The sequence below is a fragment of the Sus scrofa genome, chromosome 7 (genome assembly GCF_054392235.1).
Source record: "Sus scrofa isolate SSC_HxYL_T2T_F1_AM1 chromosome 7, Sscrofa_HxYL_maternal_Yorkshire_Landrace_v2.0, whole genome shotgun sequence".
NCBI classification, from domain to species: domain Eukaryota; kingdom Metazoa; phylum Chordata; class Mammalia; order Artiodactyla; family Suidae; genus Sus; species Sus scrofa.
The window spans coordinates 123,576,137-123,589,111 of NC_139389.1; the positions used below are offsets into that span (position 1 = coordinate 123,576,137).

At 50.4% G+C, this 12,975-nt stretch overlaps 1 protein-coding gene across 8 annotated transcripts in view; it reads right to left on the minus strand.

Annotated features, from left to right (window-relative positions):
• Positions 1 to 12,975, minus strand: part of TTC7B (tetratricopeptide repeat domain 7B) — a 249,029-nt gene that overhangs the window by 215,917 nt on the left and 20,137 nt on the right. For all 8 annotated transcript variants that reach the window (XM_084970003.1, XM_084970001.1, XM_084970000.1 and 5 more), the window contains exons 2-3: positions 7,683 to 7,837; positions 1,470 to 1,638 (exon numbers count right to left, since the gene is read on the minus strand). Coding sequence is in view for 7 of the 8 variants with exons in the window: in XM_084970001.1 (XP_084826127.1) it covers positions 1,470 to 1,638; positions 7,683 to 7,837 (324 nt within the window). In the remaining variant the exon portion in view is untranslated. The remainder of the gene's footprint in view (positions 1 to 1,469; positions 1,639 to 7,682; positions 7,838 to 12,975) is intronic.

Here is a 12,975-nt window from a genome sequence, read left to right on the forward strand (position 1 = left end):
CCTTGGCTGGATTTGTTCAGCATCACACAGGACAACCAAAGCAGACAGCTTGGCTGCACACAAGCAGCCAGCTCACTGTTGTTCTAGAGGGTCGGCCCGCCCAGGATCCTGGCCTCCGTGTGGTCACAGTCAGCCACATCGCGTGGTTCGGATGGTAGCTGGCAGGAAGGAAAGGAGCTGCTTCAAATGGTCGCCTGATGAGGCCTTTCAAAAGCCAACTCAAAGTGCCGCCGCCCCCAGGAAGCCTTCCTGGACCTGCTGTGACCTCTCCCACATCTGAAAGCTATGACCCAGGCCTGCCTTTTCCATTTGCTGTTTTGTTTGGAACCGACGTTTTAAAATATCATTTAGTAAGCGCTTCACGCGCCCTGTGTGACTTAATCCCCATAAGGCTCTGAAGTCAATGTGATTACACCCATTTCACAGGGGAGGACATGGCAACCTGGAAAGGTCAACTGTGTGACCTCTGCCTTTCTGTCTTTTTAGGGCCGCACCCGCGGCGAAAGGAGGCTCCCAGGCTGGGGTGGAATTGGAGCTGCAGCTGCCTGCCTACACCACAGCCACAGCAATGTGGGATCCAAGCTGCATCTGCAACCTACACCACAGCTCATGGCAATGACAGATCCTTAACCCACTGAGCGTGGCCAGGGATCAAACCTGCATCCTCACGGACACTAGTGGGTTCCTTACTGAGGAGCACAATGGGAACACTTTTTTCCTCTTTCTCCAGGGGGGCTGCACTCCCTCACAGTGGATCACACCCGAGGCAAATTTCTCCCTGTCTGTGTCCTGAGCCCCTAGGACTCCGGGTAACATGGCATGATCGGCTGTTCCAGGGACTCCTGAGCCTTAACTAACCCAGAGGTGGCATTAAGGCATAAAAATGTAACCAGTCGGAATTCCCATCATGGCACAGTGGTTAACGAATCTGACTGGGAACCATGAGGTTGTAGGTTCGATCCCTGGCCTTGCTCACTGGGTTAAGGATCTAGTGTTGCTGTGAGCTGTGGTGTAGGTTGCAGACGCGGCTCAGCTCCTGCGTTGCTGTGGCTCTGGCGTAGGCCGGCGGCTACAGCTCCAATTAGACCCCTTAGCCTGGGAACCTCCATATGCTGTGGGAAGCGGCCCTAGAAAAGGCAAAAAAGACAAAAAAAAAGTAACCAGCCAATTGGTCGTATGACAAGGATCCCTGTATACGCTGGGTGGCATCTTCATTACCAAGGAAGGCCCCTGCTTCAGCGGCACATTAATTACCAGGAAACTTAGACGTGCTTTTCCTTTGGGGAGAACTGAGGAGCCACAGCTCCCAGGAAACACCCGTGTTGCGGGGCCTAAATGACCCAGTGCTCATGGGGGGGCCAACCCGGCAGCCTTGCCGAAGCTGCAAACCGTGGGCTCCGGGGAGGCTCTGCGGCTCCAGAGAGCGTGACCCAGGGCAAGTCCCCAGAGAGAGCAGGCACGGGCCTCACCTTTGGTGGCGTAGGCGTCGGCGGCCATCCGCAGCCTGTAAGGGGGGACGCCTGTCAGCGGCCAGTCCTCGAGGCCCACGCGGGCGTAAATGCGGAGAGCTGCTTCATAGTCCCCTTCCACGTAATCCAACTTGGCCATGATCAGGTTGGACTCCTGTAGGAATTCTGACTAGAAGGAAAAGGAGAGAAGGAAACGTTTTCCTACGAGATGCTGTGCGATGCTCCCTCGGGGCGCGTGCCTGAGCTTCCCCTGCGGTAGTGGTCACAAGGGCCCCAGCGTGGAAACGGCCCGCACGGCAGGCAGCGGAGGAGTGGGTGAGCAAAACGTGGTCCTGCTCCAGATACTTCAAGGATGAAGTACTGACTCCTGCGATAACCGTGGGGGAACCTCAAAAACACTAGGCCAAGTGAAAAAGCCAGTCACACTGGCTGCGTATGGGCCAGAATGGTCCAGTCCACTGAGGCGGAAGGCAGGTTCGTGTTGGGAGGTGACTGCTAATGGTGAGGGGTTTTTTTGCGGGGTGGGGGATGTTCAAACATTGACGTAATGATGGCACAGCTCTGTGAATATTCTAGAAACCACTGACTTGCACACTTTAAATGGATGAAGCCTATGGCACGTGCACTATATTTCAGTGAAGCTGCTGTAAAGAGGCTCCCCTCAGGTCTTCGGCTGGGCTGAGAATGGAAGGAACATGTTATGAACAAAACACATGAGCACCTGTCTCAGCAAAGGAGGCTCCATGGACATCCTGTGGGTCCCACCCACAGCCCTGGGGTGCGCCACAGACGCTGAGCCAAACACCAAGGAGAGAGGCTTCCTAAATGGGTGCAAAGATCAGGACTTGCTTTCTTTTCAGGAACAGCCTTTTCTCACGGAGCCATTCCAGCTCGTTGCGGTTGCTGACCTGGGTGCCCTGCCAGAAGCTGCAAGTTCTAACAGTCCTCGCCTGCGCCCGCCCTCCTCTCCACCGGGAGGGCCAGCCTCATCCTCTGCCCTTCCCCCACCCCTGCTCATCAGCACGGAAAGAAGAGGCCACCCAGCCACCCACATAAGGAATCAGAGTTATCCCCCTCTCCGAGGCGTTCTCCTTGGTACCCTAGCTGTATAAGGCCGGATTTTTCCGATGCTCTGTCATCCACAGCTGAGACAGGGTGGGCGACACCCAGGTAACGACAGCCACCGTGGTCGGCTTCCAGGCCTTCCTTGAAAGGGGGCCCTGGAGAGGCTGAGAGAATGGGCACGGGGACAGAAGGGAGCAAAAAGGTGTCAGGAGAGGCCCAGAGGAGCGGCCCCAAGGTAAGACATCAGAATTATATTTGGAAACTGAGAAAGCCATCGGAGCCGACTTAAGAAAAGGCAAAAAGAGTTGCGGAAGAAAAAGCATCCCCCGCAGGGCTACTCTATCAGGATGGAGGACGAGGCAGGCTTGGGTGTAGTGAAAAGGCTTCCTAGGAGATTCTGCTGTTCCTCTCTTTGCCCAGAACTGAGAATCACTGGCTTAAAAGCAAACTGAAGGGGGAAGGGGCGGGGGGCAGGGGGGGGGGTGTCTGCCAGGCACAGAGCTTCTGTTTGGGATGAAGAACCGCTCTGGCGGTGAAGCATGGGGATGTGAATTCGAATGCACTTAAAGCCACTGCACTGTAGACTAAATAGCGGTTATAATGGTAAAATTTATGTTACTCATATTTTACCGCCAGGAAAAAAAAAAGTTTTCAAAATTAAACCTGAAAAAAAATGTAATTTAAAAAAAAAGTAAACTTGAAGGGCCAGATGGAAAACACGCAGGAGCTTGAAGACAATTCCAAGGGTCGAGGCAGAGTACTGGCTGCATGGGGAGAACTTGCCGGGCGAGTCCACTCTGCAGCCCGTAGGACGTAGCCTAGGTCACTGGGCTATGGGGGACGGGGAGGCAGGGACAGCTCCAGCCTGGTGCCATGCTACCCTGCCAGGGATAAGCATAACTTTGCTGACTTGAATCAGAAGCAGCCTCCCGACTCCTGGTCCAGGCTCTCTTGGCCCCCACACTGCTACCCTGCTCTGGTCTCTCCAGCCTCAGTGCACTTGTGTTTTGAGGGCATCAGAGTCTAGAGCACAGGGCTTTCACTAGCTCCCAGCCAGGAGACGCTGAAGGTCAAGAGGAGAGGAAGTTTCACATCGACCAGTGTGAATGGGACAATCCGTACGAGCAAGAGCAGTGCACTTTGGAACATTTTTATAAGGCAGAGGAAGCTAAGAAATGGCAATGGGAGAAAAATTCTCGAGGTAGAACCAATAAAGTAGAAAAAAAAAAAAAAGACGTGTATCTAAGCGCTACTCAGTTGTGAAAGCACTTCTACACCTGAGACTCAAAATGACCTTGAGCTAATAAGCATGCATGCTTGCAGGTAAGGCATATGAAGCTCAGAGAGGTTAAGTAACTCCCCAAGATCACACAGCCTATGAATTCACAACTGGAAAGCAAACTCAGAATTCTCAGCTGAAATTTAATGTTCATACTACCACACTGGGTTGTAGAGGAGGAAAAAAAAAAAAAACAACTAAGAGCATCTGGTAAAATAAAACACGAATTTTTCCAAATGAGGTTGGGAGGGTTCAAAGTGGGATAGAAACTAGACAGGTGGCAGGCCTGGACCAGGGATCCTCAACCTCTACGCCCAAACACACAGTCACACCTTAGACCTCCTGCAAGGACACTGGGGTCTGACTGGCTGTCACTGTGAGGTCCCTCCCCCCACTTTCCCACTGATGAGGATCCATCAATGTCACCAAAACCAACCGAGTGAAGAACAGCTGACATGGAGACTACTGTCCCTAAGTCTAAAGAAAAGTATGGCATGGCCTTTTGAAAGACTGAACAGGGACAGAGAAAGCACTTGGTTTTTGGCCATGTGTCCAGCACGCAGAAGTTCCCGGGCCAGGGATCGAACCCAAGCCACAGCAGTGACAATGCTGAATCCTCAACTACTAAAGCCATTTATACTCGGTTTTTGAAGGCCCAAATGGAACACCACATCCGTGAAAACTTGGGCTTCCCGGGTTAAAGCGATGCACTCAAGCCAGCCTCTAAGGGGCCTGTGCTATGGAGACAGACATACACAGAGGCTGTTTGTTTTTGTTTTTGTTTTTGTCTTTTTGCCTTTTCTAGGGCTGCTCCCACAGCATATGGAGGTTCCCAGGCTAGGGGTCTAATCGGAGCTACAGCTGCCAGCCTATGCCACAGGCACAGCACCACGGGATCCAGGCCACGTCTGTGACCTACACCACAGCTCATGGCAACACCAGATCCTTAATCCACTGAACAAGGCCAGGGATCGAACCCGCAACCTCATGGTTCCTAGTCGGATTCGTTAACCACTGAGCCAGGATGGTAACTCCCATAGAGGCTGTTTTGAAAGGAGGCTCTCTATTAGGGTTTCCAGAAGCCTCTGGCTATATAACTGAAAAACACTAAGACCAAGTCCTCAACAGCAACAGGGCCAAGGAAGTGACCAGATGACCAAGAGGAAGGACATCTCGGAATGAAAGCTCACAGGCTTGGAGCAGGTAGTAGCTGGGAGGGTCCAAGCTCACCCCACCCCCAACATCCCACCCCATTGCAACCTGCAGAAACAAAGCCCCAGAGAGGCAGGTGACCTCCTGGGGTCACAGAGCAACTTGGAAATAGGCACACGTTTCCAGCACGGATAAGAAAGGGAAAGCCAAGGAAAACACGGCTTCTTGGGGGAAATGTACACAAACACGTGAGTAAAGACCAAAGAAACCCCGGAGGATTCTGAGATGGGAAGAGGGGAAAAAAGGGAAAGAGAAACTTTCAATTCAACAACAACAAAAGCCAACTTGATTAAAAAATGGGCAAACAACTACAAAAGACACGTCTCCAAAGAGGATACGTAAATGGCCAAGAAGCACATGAAATGATGCTCAACATCACTAACCAGTAGGGAAATGTGTGCAATCACAAGCACAATGAGGAGTTCCCGTCACGGCTCAGTGGTTAAGGAATCCGACTAGGAACCATGAGGTTGTGGGTTGTTCGATCCCTGGCCTTGCTCAGTGGATTAAGTGAGCTGTGGTGTAAGTCGCAGACGTGGCTCGGATCCCACATGGCTGTGTCTGTGGCTGTGGCGTAGGCCGGGGGCTACAGTTCCAATTAGACCCCTAGCCTGGGAACCTCCATATGCCATGGGAAGTGGTCCTAGAAAAAAGGCAAAAAGAAAAGGAAAAAAAAAAAAAAAAAAGCACAATGAGATACCACCTCTAAACTATGAGGACAGCTAGTATCCAAAAAAAAGAAAACAAACAGAAAACAAAACAAGTGCTGGCTAGGATGTGGAGAAATCGGAACCCTCACACACTGCTGATGGGAATGTAAAATGGTGCAGCTGCTACAGACAGCAGCGTGGTGGTTCCTCAAAATGTTAAACACAGAGTTACTGCATAATCCAGCCATTCCGTCTCTGAGTATACTCCCAAAAGAACTGGGAGCAGGATCTTGAAGACATATTCCTAAACCTGCATTCACGGCAGCATTATTTACAATAGCCAAAAAATAAAAGCAACCCCAGGGTCCACCAACAGATGAATGGACAAATAAACTGGTACGTACAGGGTGGAACACGGCCTTAAAAAGGATGGAGACGTCTGACATGTGCTACAACAAGGATGAATCCGGAAAGACATTACGCTAGTGAAATAAGCCAGTCACAAAAGGACAAGTACTGCAGGATCCCACTTGTATGAGTTTTCTAGAAAGTCAAATTCATACAGACAGAAAGCAGGATGCTGGCTTCCAGGAGTTGGGAGGAGAGGAGAAGGAGGCGTGAGTGTTTTATGGGTACAGAGTCTCAGGTTTGCAAGAAAAAAACAGTCCTGGAGATGAATGGTGGCTACTGCTGTATAAGAACGTGAATGTACTTCACACCACTGAACTGCACACTTAGAAACAGTCAAATGGTAAATGCTATGTTACGTGTATCTCCCCACAATTGGAAGGAAGGAAGGGAAGGAGGAAGGGAGGAAAGAATGAAGACGGCAGAGCTTTAAAAGTTCACTTAAGGAGGAGTTCCCGTTGTGGTTCAGCAGGTGAAGGACCGGACTGGTATCCATGAGGATAAGGGTTCAGTCTCTGGCCTTGCCCAGTGGGTTAAGGATCCAGTGTTGCCGTGAGCTGTAGCATAGGTTGCAGATGCGGCTCGGATCCAGTGTTGCTGTAGCTGTGGCCTAGGATTTGACCCCTAGCCTGGGAACTTCCATATGCAACCCTAAAAAAAGAAAAAAGAAAAAAGAAAAAAAGTTCACTGACAGAGTTCTCTGGTGGCACAGTGGGTTAAGGATCCAGCATTGTCACTGCTGTGGTGAGGGTCGATGGTGTGGCAAGGGTACGATCCCTGACCTGGGAACTTCTGCATGCTGCAAGCGTGGCCAAAAAAAAAAATGTTCCCTCAAGCCTGCCCTTCCCCAATAGCAAATACACCCTAGATTTTTTAAAGGACCCTAAAGAAGCTGGTGGGAATGGCGGAATGCAGTCCTCTGAGTGAGAATGACTTCAGGAAACGTGAGAAGAGCCAGACTGGAGGCCAGGGAAGTGTCCAGAACCCAGTGAGTGAGCTGATGGGGTGGGGATGGGGGCAGGGGAGCGAAGGCAAGATGAAAGGGGATTCAAGAAAGCTGAATATAAATAGAGACCAGAAAACGGGGTAGATGAATAGAAGGGCAGGGCTTAGGGCTTCCTGTTCCCGGAGGACTGGGGTCACTGCTCAGGCAGAGGGAAGTCCCCGCCCTGGTTTCCTCCCACACCAAGGTACCGGGCCTGCCTTGGCCAATATGAACCCCCACATAGCTCTGGGCTGCAGCGGCCTGGCATATGCATGAGCCGCATATTTTAGGTAGGAAATCGGGGCGGTATAAGTGGCGCTGCTGTCTCTCTTTTCCATGGGACAAAATCACATATACGATAGCATCATTCAAGCACCTGGGGAAGATGAGTGCCATTTTTCAAGATAGTGGGTCATCAGTGACTCTCCTCGGAGAGACCTCATCTGGAAGCCCCTACAGAGTGGTCAGCCAGCCCAGGGCTGACACACCAGTTGCACAGGTGGCGGCCCACTGCCCAGCTGTCCCAGCGCCTCCTTCCCGGCCATGCTCCCTGGAGGAGGTGGAACCAGCATCTCCCCCCCCTCCCGATCCATCATCCCAGAGGCCCACGGTACCTTGAGGTTCCCTCGGTCCAGGGCCGCGGTCAGATGCTTGCGGACCTCGGTCAGCTGGGGCCTGGGGCCTCGGGGACTGGCCCCCTGCCGCAGGGGGTGTTCCTTCAGGTACTGTTCCAGCTTCGACTCCCCGAGGAGGAGTTCTGCCATGTCATCTGCAAAGGACACAGTGAGAAGCCAAATTGGAACAAGGAACGGTCAGTACGGGGGGCGCCCCCCCCAAGGACCTCAGGACCATCTTCCAGGGAATGCTGTTCGTTAGCAAAGAATGTTCCAGAGTACGTACACGAAAGGGTGGTAGTTCAAGCGCTCAGTCCTCCCTCCGTCCCATATTTACTGAACTAAAAAAGATGGATACACATTAACACAGAGGGAGCTCAAGCTCAGTGGAAAATGATTTATTGTCTTATGATTTATTCAGTATGGTCTTTACAAAACACACAAACCCCAATATTCTGTATTTTCCAAAGATGATGCAGTGAAATCTTCCAGTTTGTACAGGGCCTTAGACACAGACATGAGCTGGTAGATTGTCTTGTGTGGTCAGATCCTTAAAACGAGTTTGTGTCAAAATGACCTGAATGCGTGCAGTCTGTTCCTGCCTAAAAGTCAAAGCTACACAGACACGGGAATAGCTGGGAATGTTTGCATGAAGGTTTTACTCCTAAGACCTCATTACTTATAACTTTGTTCATGTCTGTGTTGGGCTTGTTCATTGGAATAAAAACCTCACCCCAAGAGTAGCTCGTTGGAATCCACACATCCAGACTGTTTGGAATAAACCCAGAACAATTTGTACCCCAGCCTGAAATGGTCTTTTTTTTTTTTTTTTTCTTCAATTTTTTGGCCACGCCTGAGTCATATGGAAGCTCCCGGGCCAGGGATCGAACACGCGCCATAGCAGTGAGCCAAGCCGCTGCAGTGAAACACCACATCCTTAACTCACAAGAGAAATGTTTTTTTTCTGTGATGGGACAGAACATAATTGTATTAAAACATAAATGCAGTTTTTAAAGGTTTGGAAGGATATGCCTCAAACCCACAGCAGTAGCTACCCCCTGCGGTACAGGGAGGGGAACGCCATGGGGGTTAGAAGCCAAATGGACTTCAGCTTTGTCTGTAACAGCCTGGCCCTACAAAGGAGAATAGATTTGTACAATCTAAAATTAACTAAAAAAAAAAAAAAAAAAAAAAAAATCACAGAAGACCTACTGAGATTTGGGGAAGTAGGTCCACCGAAGGCCAAAAGCTGTAACAAGAGCCTTTCTAAGCTCTGGTCAGGGACCCAAAGCTCCCGAACCTGTAGATCTCAGCAGTGCCTTGAGCACTGGGGAGCTGAAAATGATCTCTTAGAGATGAGACCGAGGGTCCTGGGAGGAGCCCAGCAACACCAAGACAGGGTCAACGTAGGCTGCCGAGCACAAGAATTCTTTAGCTGTCTACAAAGAGAAAGGACATCAGGCAGGCTCCATGGCCGTGTCCACATTGAGGACGGTGAGGCCATGTCTGCACAGAGCCTGAGACACACAGGGAAGCCCAGGTAGACAGGTGGCCCAGACAGCCGCTGGGGACAAAACCAACGGGCAACTTTCTCGCAGACCATGAGCCCTTCCTGAGAACGAATCCAGCTAATAAAGAAATCCAGGGGAGTTCCCGCCCTGGAGAAGTGGGGTAAGAATCCGACTGCAGTGGCTTGGGTCGCTGCAGAGGTACGGGTTTGATCTCCAGCCCAGAACCGTTGGTTATAGGATCTGCTGTTGCTGCAGCTGCAGCACAGGTTGAAACTGAGGCAGAGATTCAGTCCTTGGCCTGGAAACTTCCATATGCCGAAGGTGAGGAAGGAAGGGAGGGAAGGAGGGAGGGAGGGAGGAAGGAAGGACAGGCCGATATGGAGGCAGAGGCCTGACGGTGAGAATCGGAGCATCTACATATAGAAATACTAAAGCCCTGCGAGAATAACAGGATAGAATATGACTGTTATAAACCAATATGCTGCGAAAACAATACTATGCTAAAACTGGGAGGAGCTTCCAAGGGCCACATCCTCATCTTTCAAAACACTGTAACATCTATTTAAGAAAAAAAAAACAAACATGACTCCAATCTTTTAAAAACGTTACTGGACTCTAGGAAATGATGTCACATGCTAAAGCATTTATTTGGGCTCAATAATTCCTTCAGATTCAGTTTCTTCTTTGCCTGAACACTTACTAATACCTTCTAAATAGAGCACTACTGTCCAATAGAAATGTATGCAAGCCACATGTAAGTTTCAAAATTTTAGTAGCTGGCCTTCCTATTGTGGCTGAGTGGAAACAAACCCAAGTAGTATCCATGAGGACGCAGGTTCAATCCCCGGCCTCAGTGAGTGGGTTAAGGATCCAGCATTGCTGTGAGCTGTGGGGCAGATCACAGACGCGGCTCAGCTCTGGCATTGCTGAAGGCTGTGGGGTAGGCTGGCAGCTGCAGTGCCAATTCAACCCCTAACCCAGAAACGTCCATAGGCCACACCTGCAGCCCTTAGAAAAAAAAAAGGAAAAAATTTTAATTTAGTAGCCATATTAAAAAGAGACCATTTTAATATATTTTCTTTAACTCAGTACATCCAAAATATTACCAGCTTAGCAAGTAATCAGGAATTTATTGAGTATTTTACATTCTTTTTTCATATTAAGTTTTCTAAACCCAGGGATGACTTTACACTTCCAACACATTTCAACTTGAACCTGCCCCATTTCAACAGGTGCAGCAACACAGGGCTTGCGGCTACGGTATTAGGAGTATGATCGCTGTTTATATAAGTGTATCTACTTGTCTTTAAATCTGTCTGTTTCTAGAAGGATGTCTAGAATGATTATCACTGGAAGTAAACAATAGGAATTTCCGAATGGTAGGATTTGGATAATTTTAAATTTCTCATCTTTGTAGTTTGAATTATTCATATTGAGTAGAAACTTTTTTCGTTTCTTTGTCTGTCTTTTGTCTTTTCGGGGCCACACCCGCAGCACATGGAGGTTCCCAGACTAGGGATCCAATTGGAGCTATAGCGGCCGGCCTAGGCCACAGCCACAGCCACAGCAACGCCAGATCCAAGCCATGTCTGTGACCTACACCACAGCTCATGGCAACGCCGGATCCTGAACCCACTGAACAAGGCCAGGGATCGAACCTGCAACCTCGTGGTTCCCAGGCGGATTCGTTTCTGCTGCGCCACGACGGGAACTCCATGAGTAGAAACATTTTACACCACTTTTAGGAAAAATTTAACTCTTCGCTAAAAACTGGAAATACATATATGTATGGATGTTGACCGTGGTTATTTCTAAGACTATCGGTATCCATTTAATTTCTTTTCTGTATATTTTAAGTTTCAAAAAAATTAAGTAAAATGGGATTCAGAGTCCTAGATTTAAATCCCAGTACGTCACCCTAACTTGGGTCCTAGGATGTAACCTCAGCATTTTGGGGGATAATTCTAAGGCCCTCTGAACATGTGAGCTGAGGACACCCCTCCCCCCATCATTTCCCATTATTCTGCATTATTCCGCATTGTTCCCCGCCCCCTCCAGCTCACCTCCCTGCTGCTGACCCTTGACCCCCCTACCCCCTCCCACGCCCCCCCCCCACATCTGAAACGGGATGCCTGGAGCAGAATCCCCAGGCCAGTGAGCAGAAAGGACAATGGATCAGGACCTCTGCCACCTGCTATCTCTGTCTAGCCGTGGCACCAAGGGCACGTTACTTAACTTTTTGAAGCATCAATTCCCCCACTCACGGGAACAATATCGCAACCATAGCAAGACTGCAGAGCAGAGCTAATGCGTTCTCAGCATGGGAAATGCAGAGACCTGGAATGACCACGCTGTTCAAGTTGGGTCTCAAAGGATGGGCAGGATCTAGACCAGCAAACGAGAGAGAGGCGGGCAAGCCAGGCTGAGGGCACAGCGTAGCATAAAAAAGGATGGAAGGCAAGCTTCCTTTGCGCTGAACCAAGGGCAGGAGAATAGGGTGTGGCCAGTGAGAAGACCAGCTGGTATGAGAATGGGGAGACACCCCCACCTCCCTACCGGTCCCCCCTCCCACGGGATGAGGTCCAAATCCCTCAGCACAGGTCCTGGCCAAGTTCTCCACATGTGCCGGCCCAGTGCACTCCTCCAAGCCTCTGGAACATACTGGGAGGCTGAGAACACACTGACCCTTCCTCATCTTTCAAGCACTGTTGATTTTCTCCCCCACAGGCCCCATCCCAAGCTACCCCCAACTGCCCCAGGCACCCCGTGCACACCAACCCCTTCTAGATTCTAAGGAGAGGCTTGAAGGAAGAACCTGGTTGTTATTTATTTTTGAGTCCCAGGGTCAAGTTCAATATCTGGCACAGAGTCACAATAAATGGTGAATTCACTCAAAGACAGGCAGAGGCACTGGGGATGCATCCTCCCAGGAAGGCCGGTACCTGCCTGAATCTGCCAGTTGCCAGCATCCGTTGTCCCCGCCTTCCCTTGGTATTAGAATGCCCAGGCTTGGAGTTCCCATCATGGCGCAGCGGAAACAAATCCGACTAGGAGCCATGAGGTTGAGGGTTCGATCCCTGGCCTCGCTCAGTGGGTTAAGGATCCTGCGTTGCCATGAGCTGTGGTGTATGTCACAGATGTGGCTCGGATCTGGCATTGCTGTGGCTGTGGTGTAGGCTGGCAGCTGTAAGTCCAATTAGATCCCCAGCCTGGGAACTTCCATATGCCACTGGAGCGGCCCTAAAAGGACAAGTGTCAAAAAAAAAAAAAAAAAAAAAGAATGCCCAGGCTTCATCACAGCACAGAGCTCCCAGGGCCCCTGGGAGCAAGAGGCTGCGTGTGACTCAATTCCGGCTGATGGGAAGGAAGCAGAAGTACTACACACGGCGTCTGGGCCAGGCCCGTAGAGGGGATGAGCTTGCCATCCAGCTCCTCTTCATCCTATCCCAGTAGCCAGGATGTCGCTGTGCTGATGGAAGATGGCACCCTGACCCAGACCACGAGACAGAAGCCATCTGCTGAGGAAGGTGAGCAGTAAGACCTAAAGGGCCTCGGTCTCCAGCACCGAGAGCAGCCACCAGGCCCCGAAGGCTGCTTGTGATCCACTAGGACATGAGAGAGGAACATTAACTTTTACCTTGTTCTGCTTAACTCACCGGTTTTTGTTGTTGTTGTTGTTTGTTTTGCTTTTGTCTTTTTAGGGCCGCACCTATAGCATATAGAGGTTCCCAGGCTAGTGGTCAAATTGGAGCTGTAACCGCTGGCCTACGCCACAGCCAAAG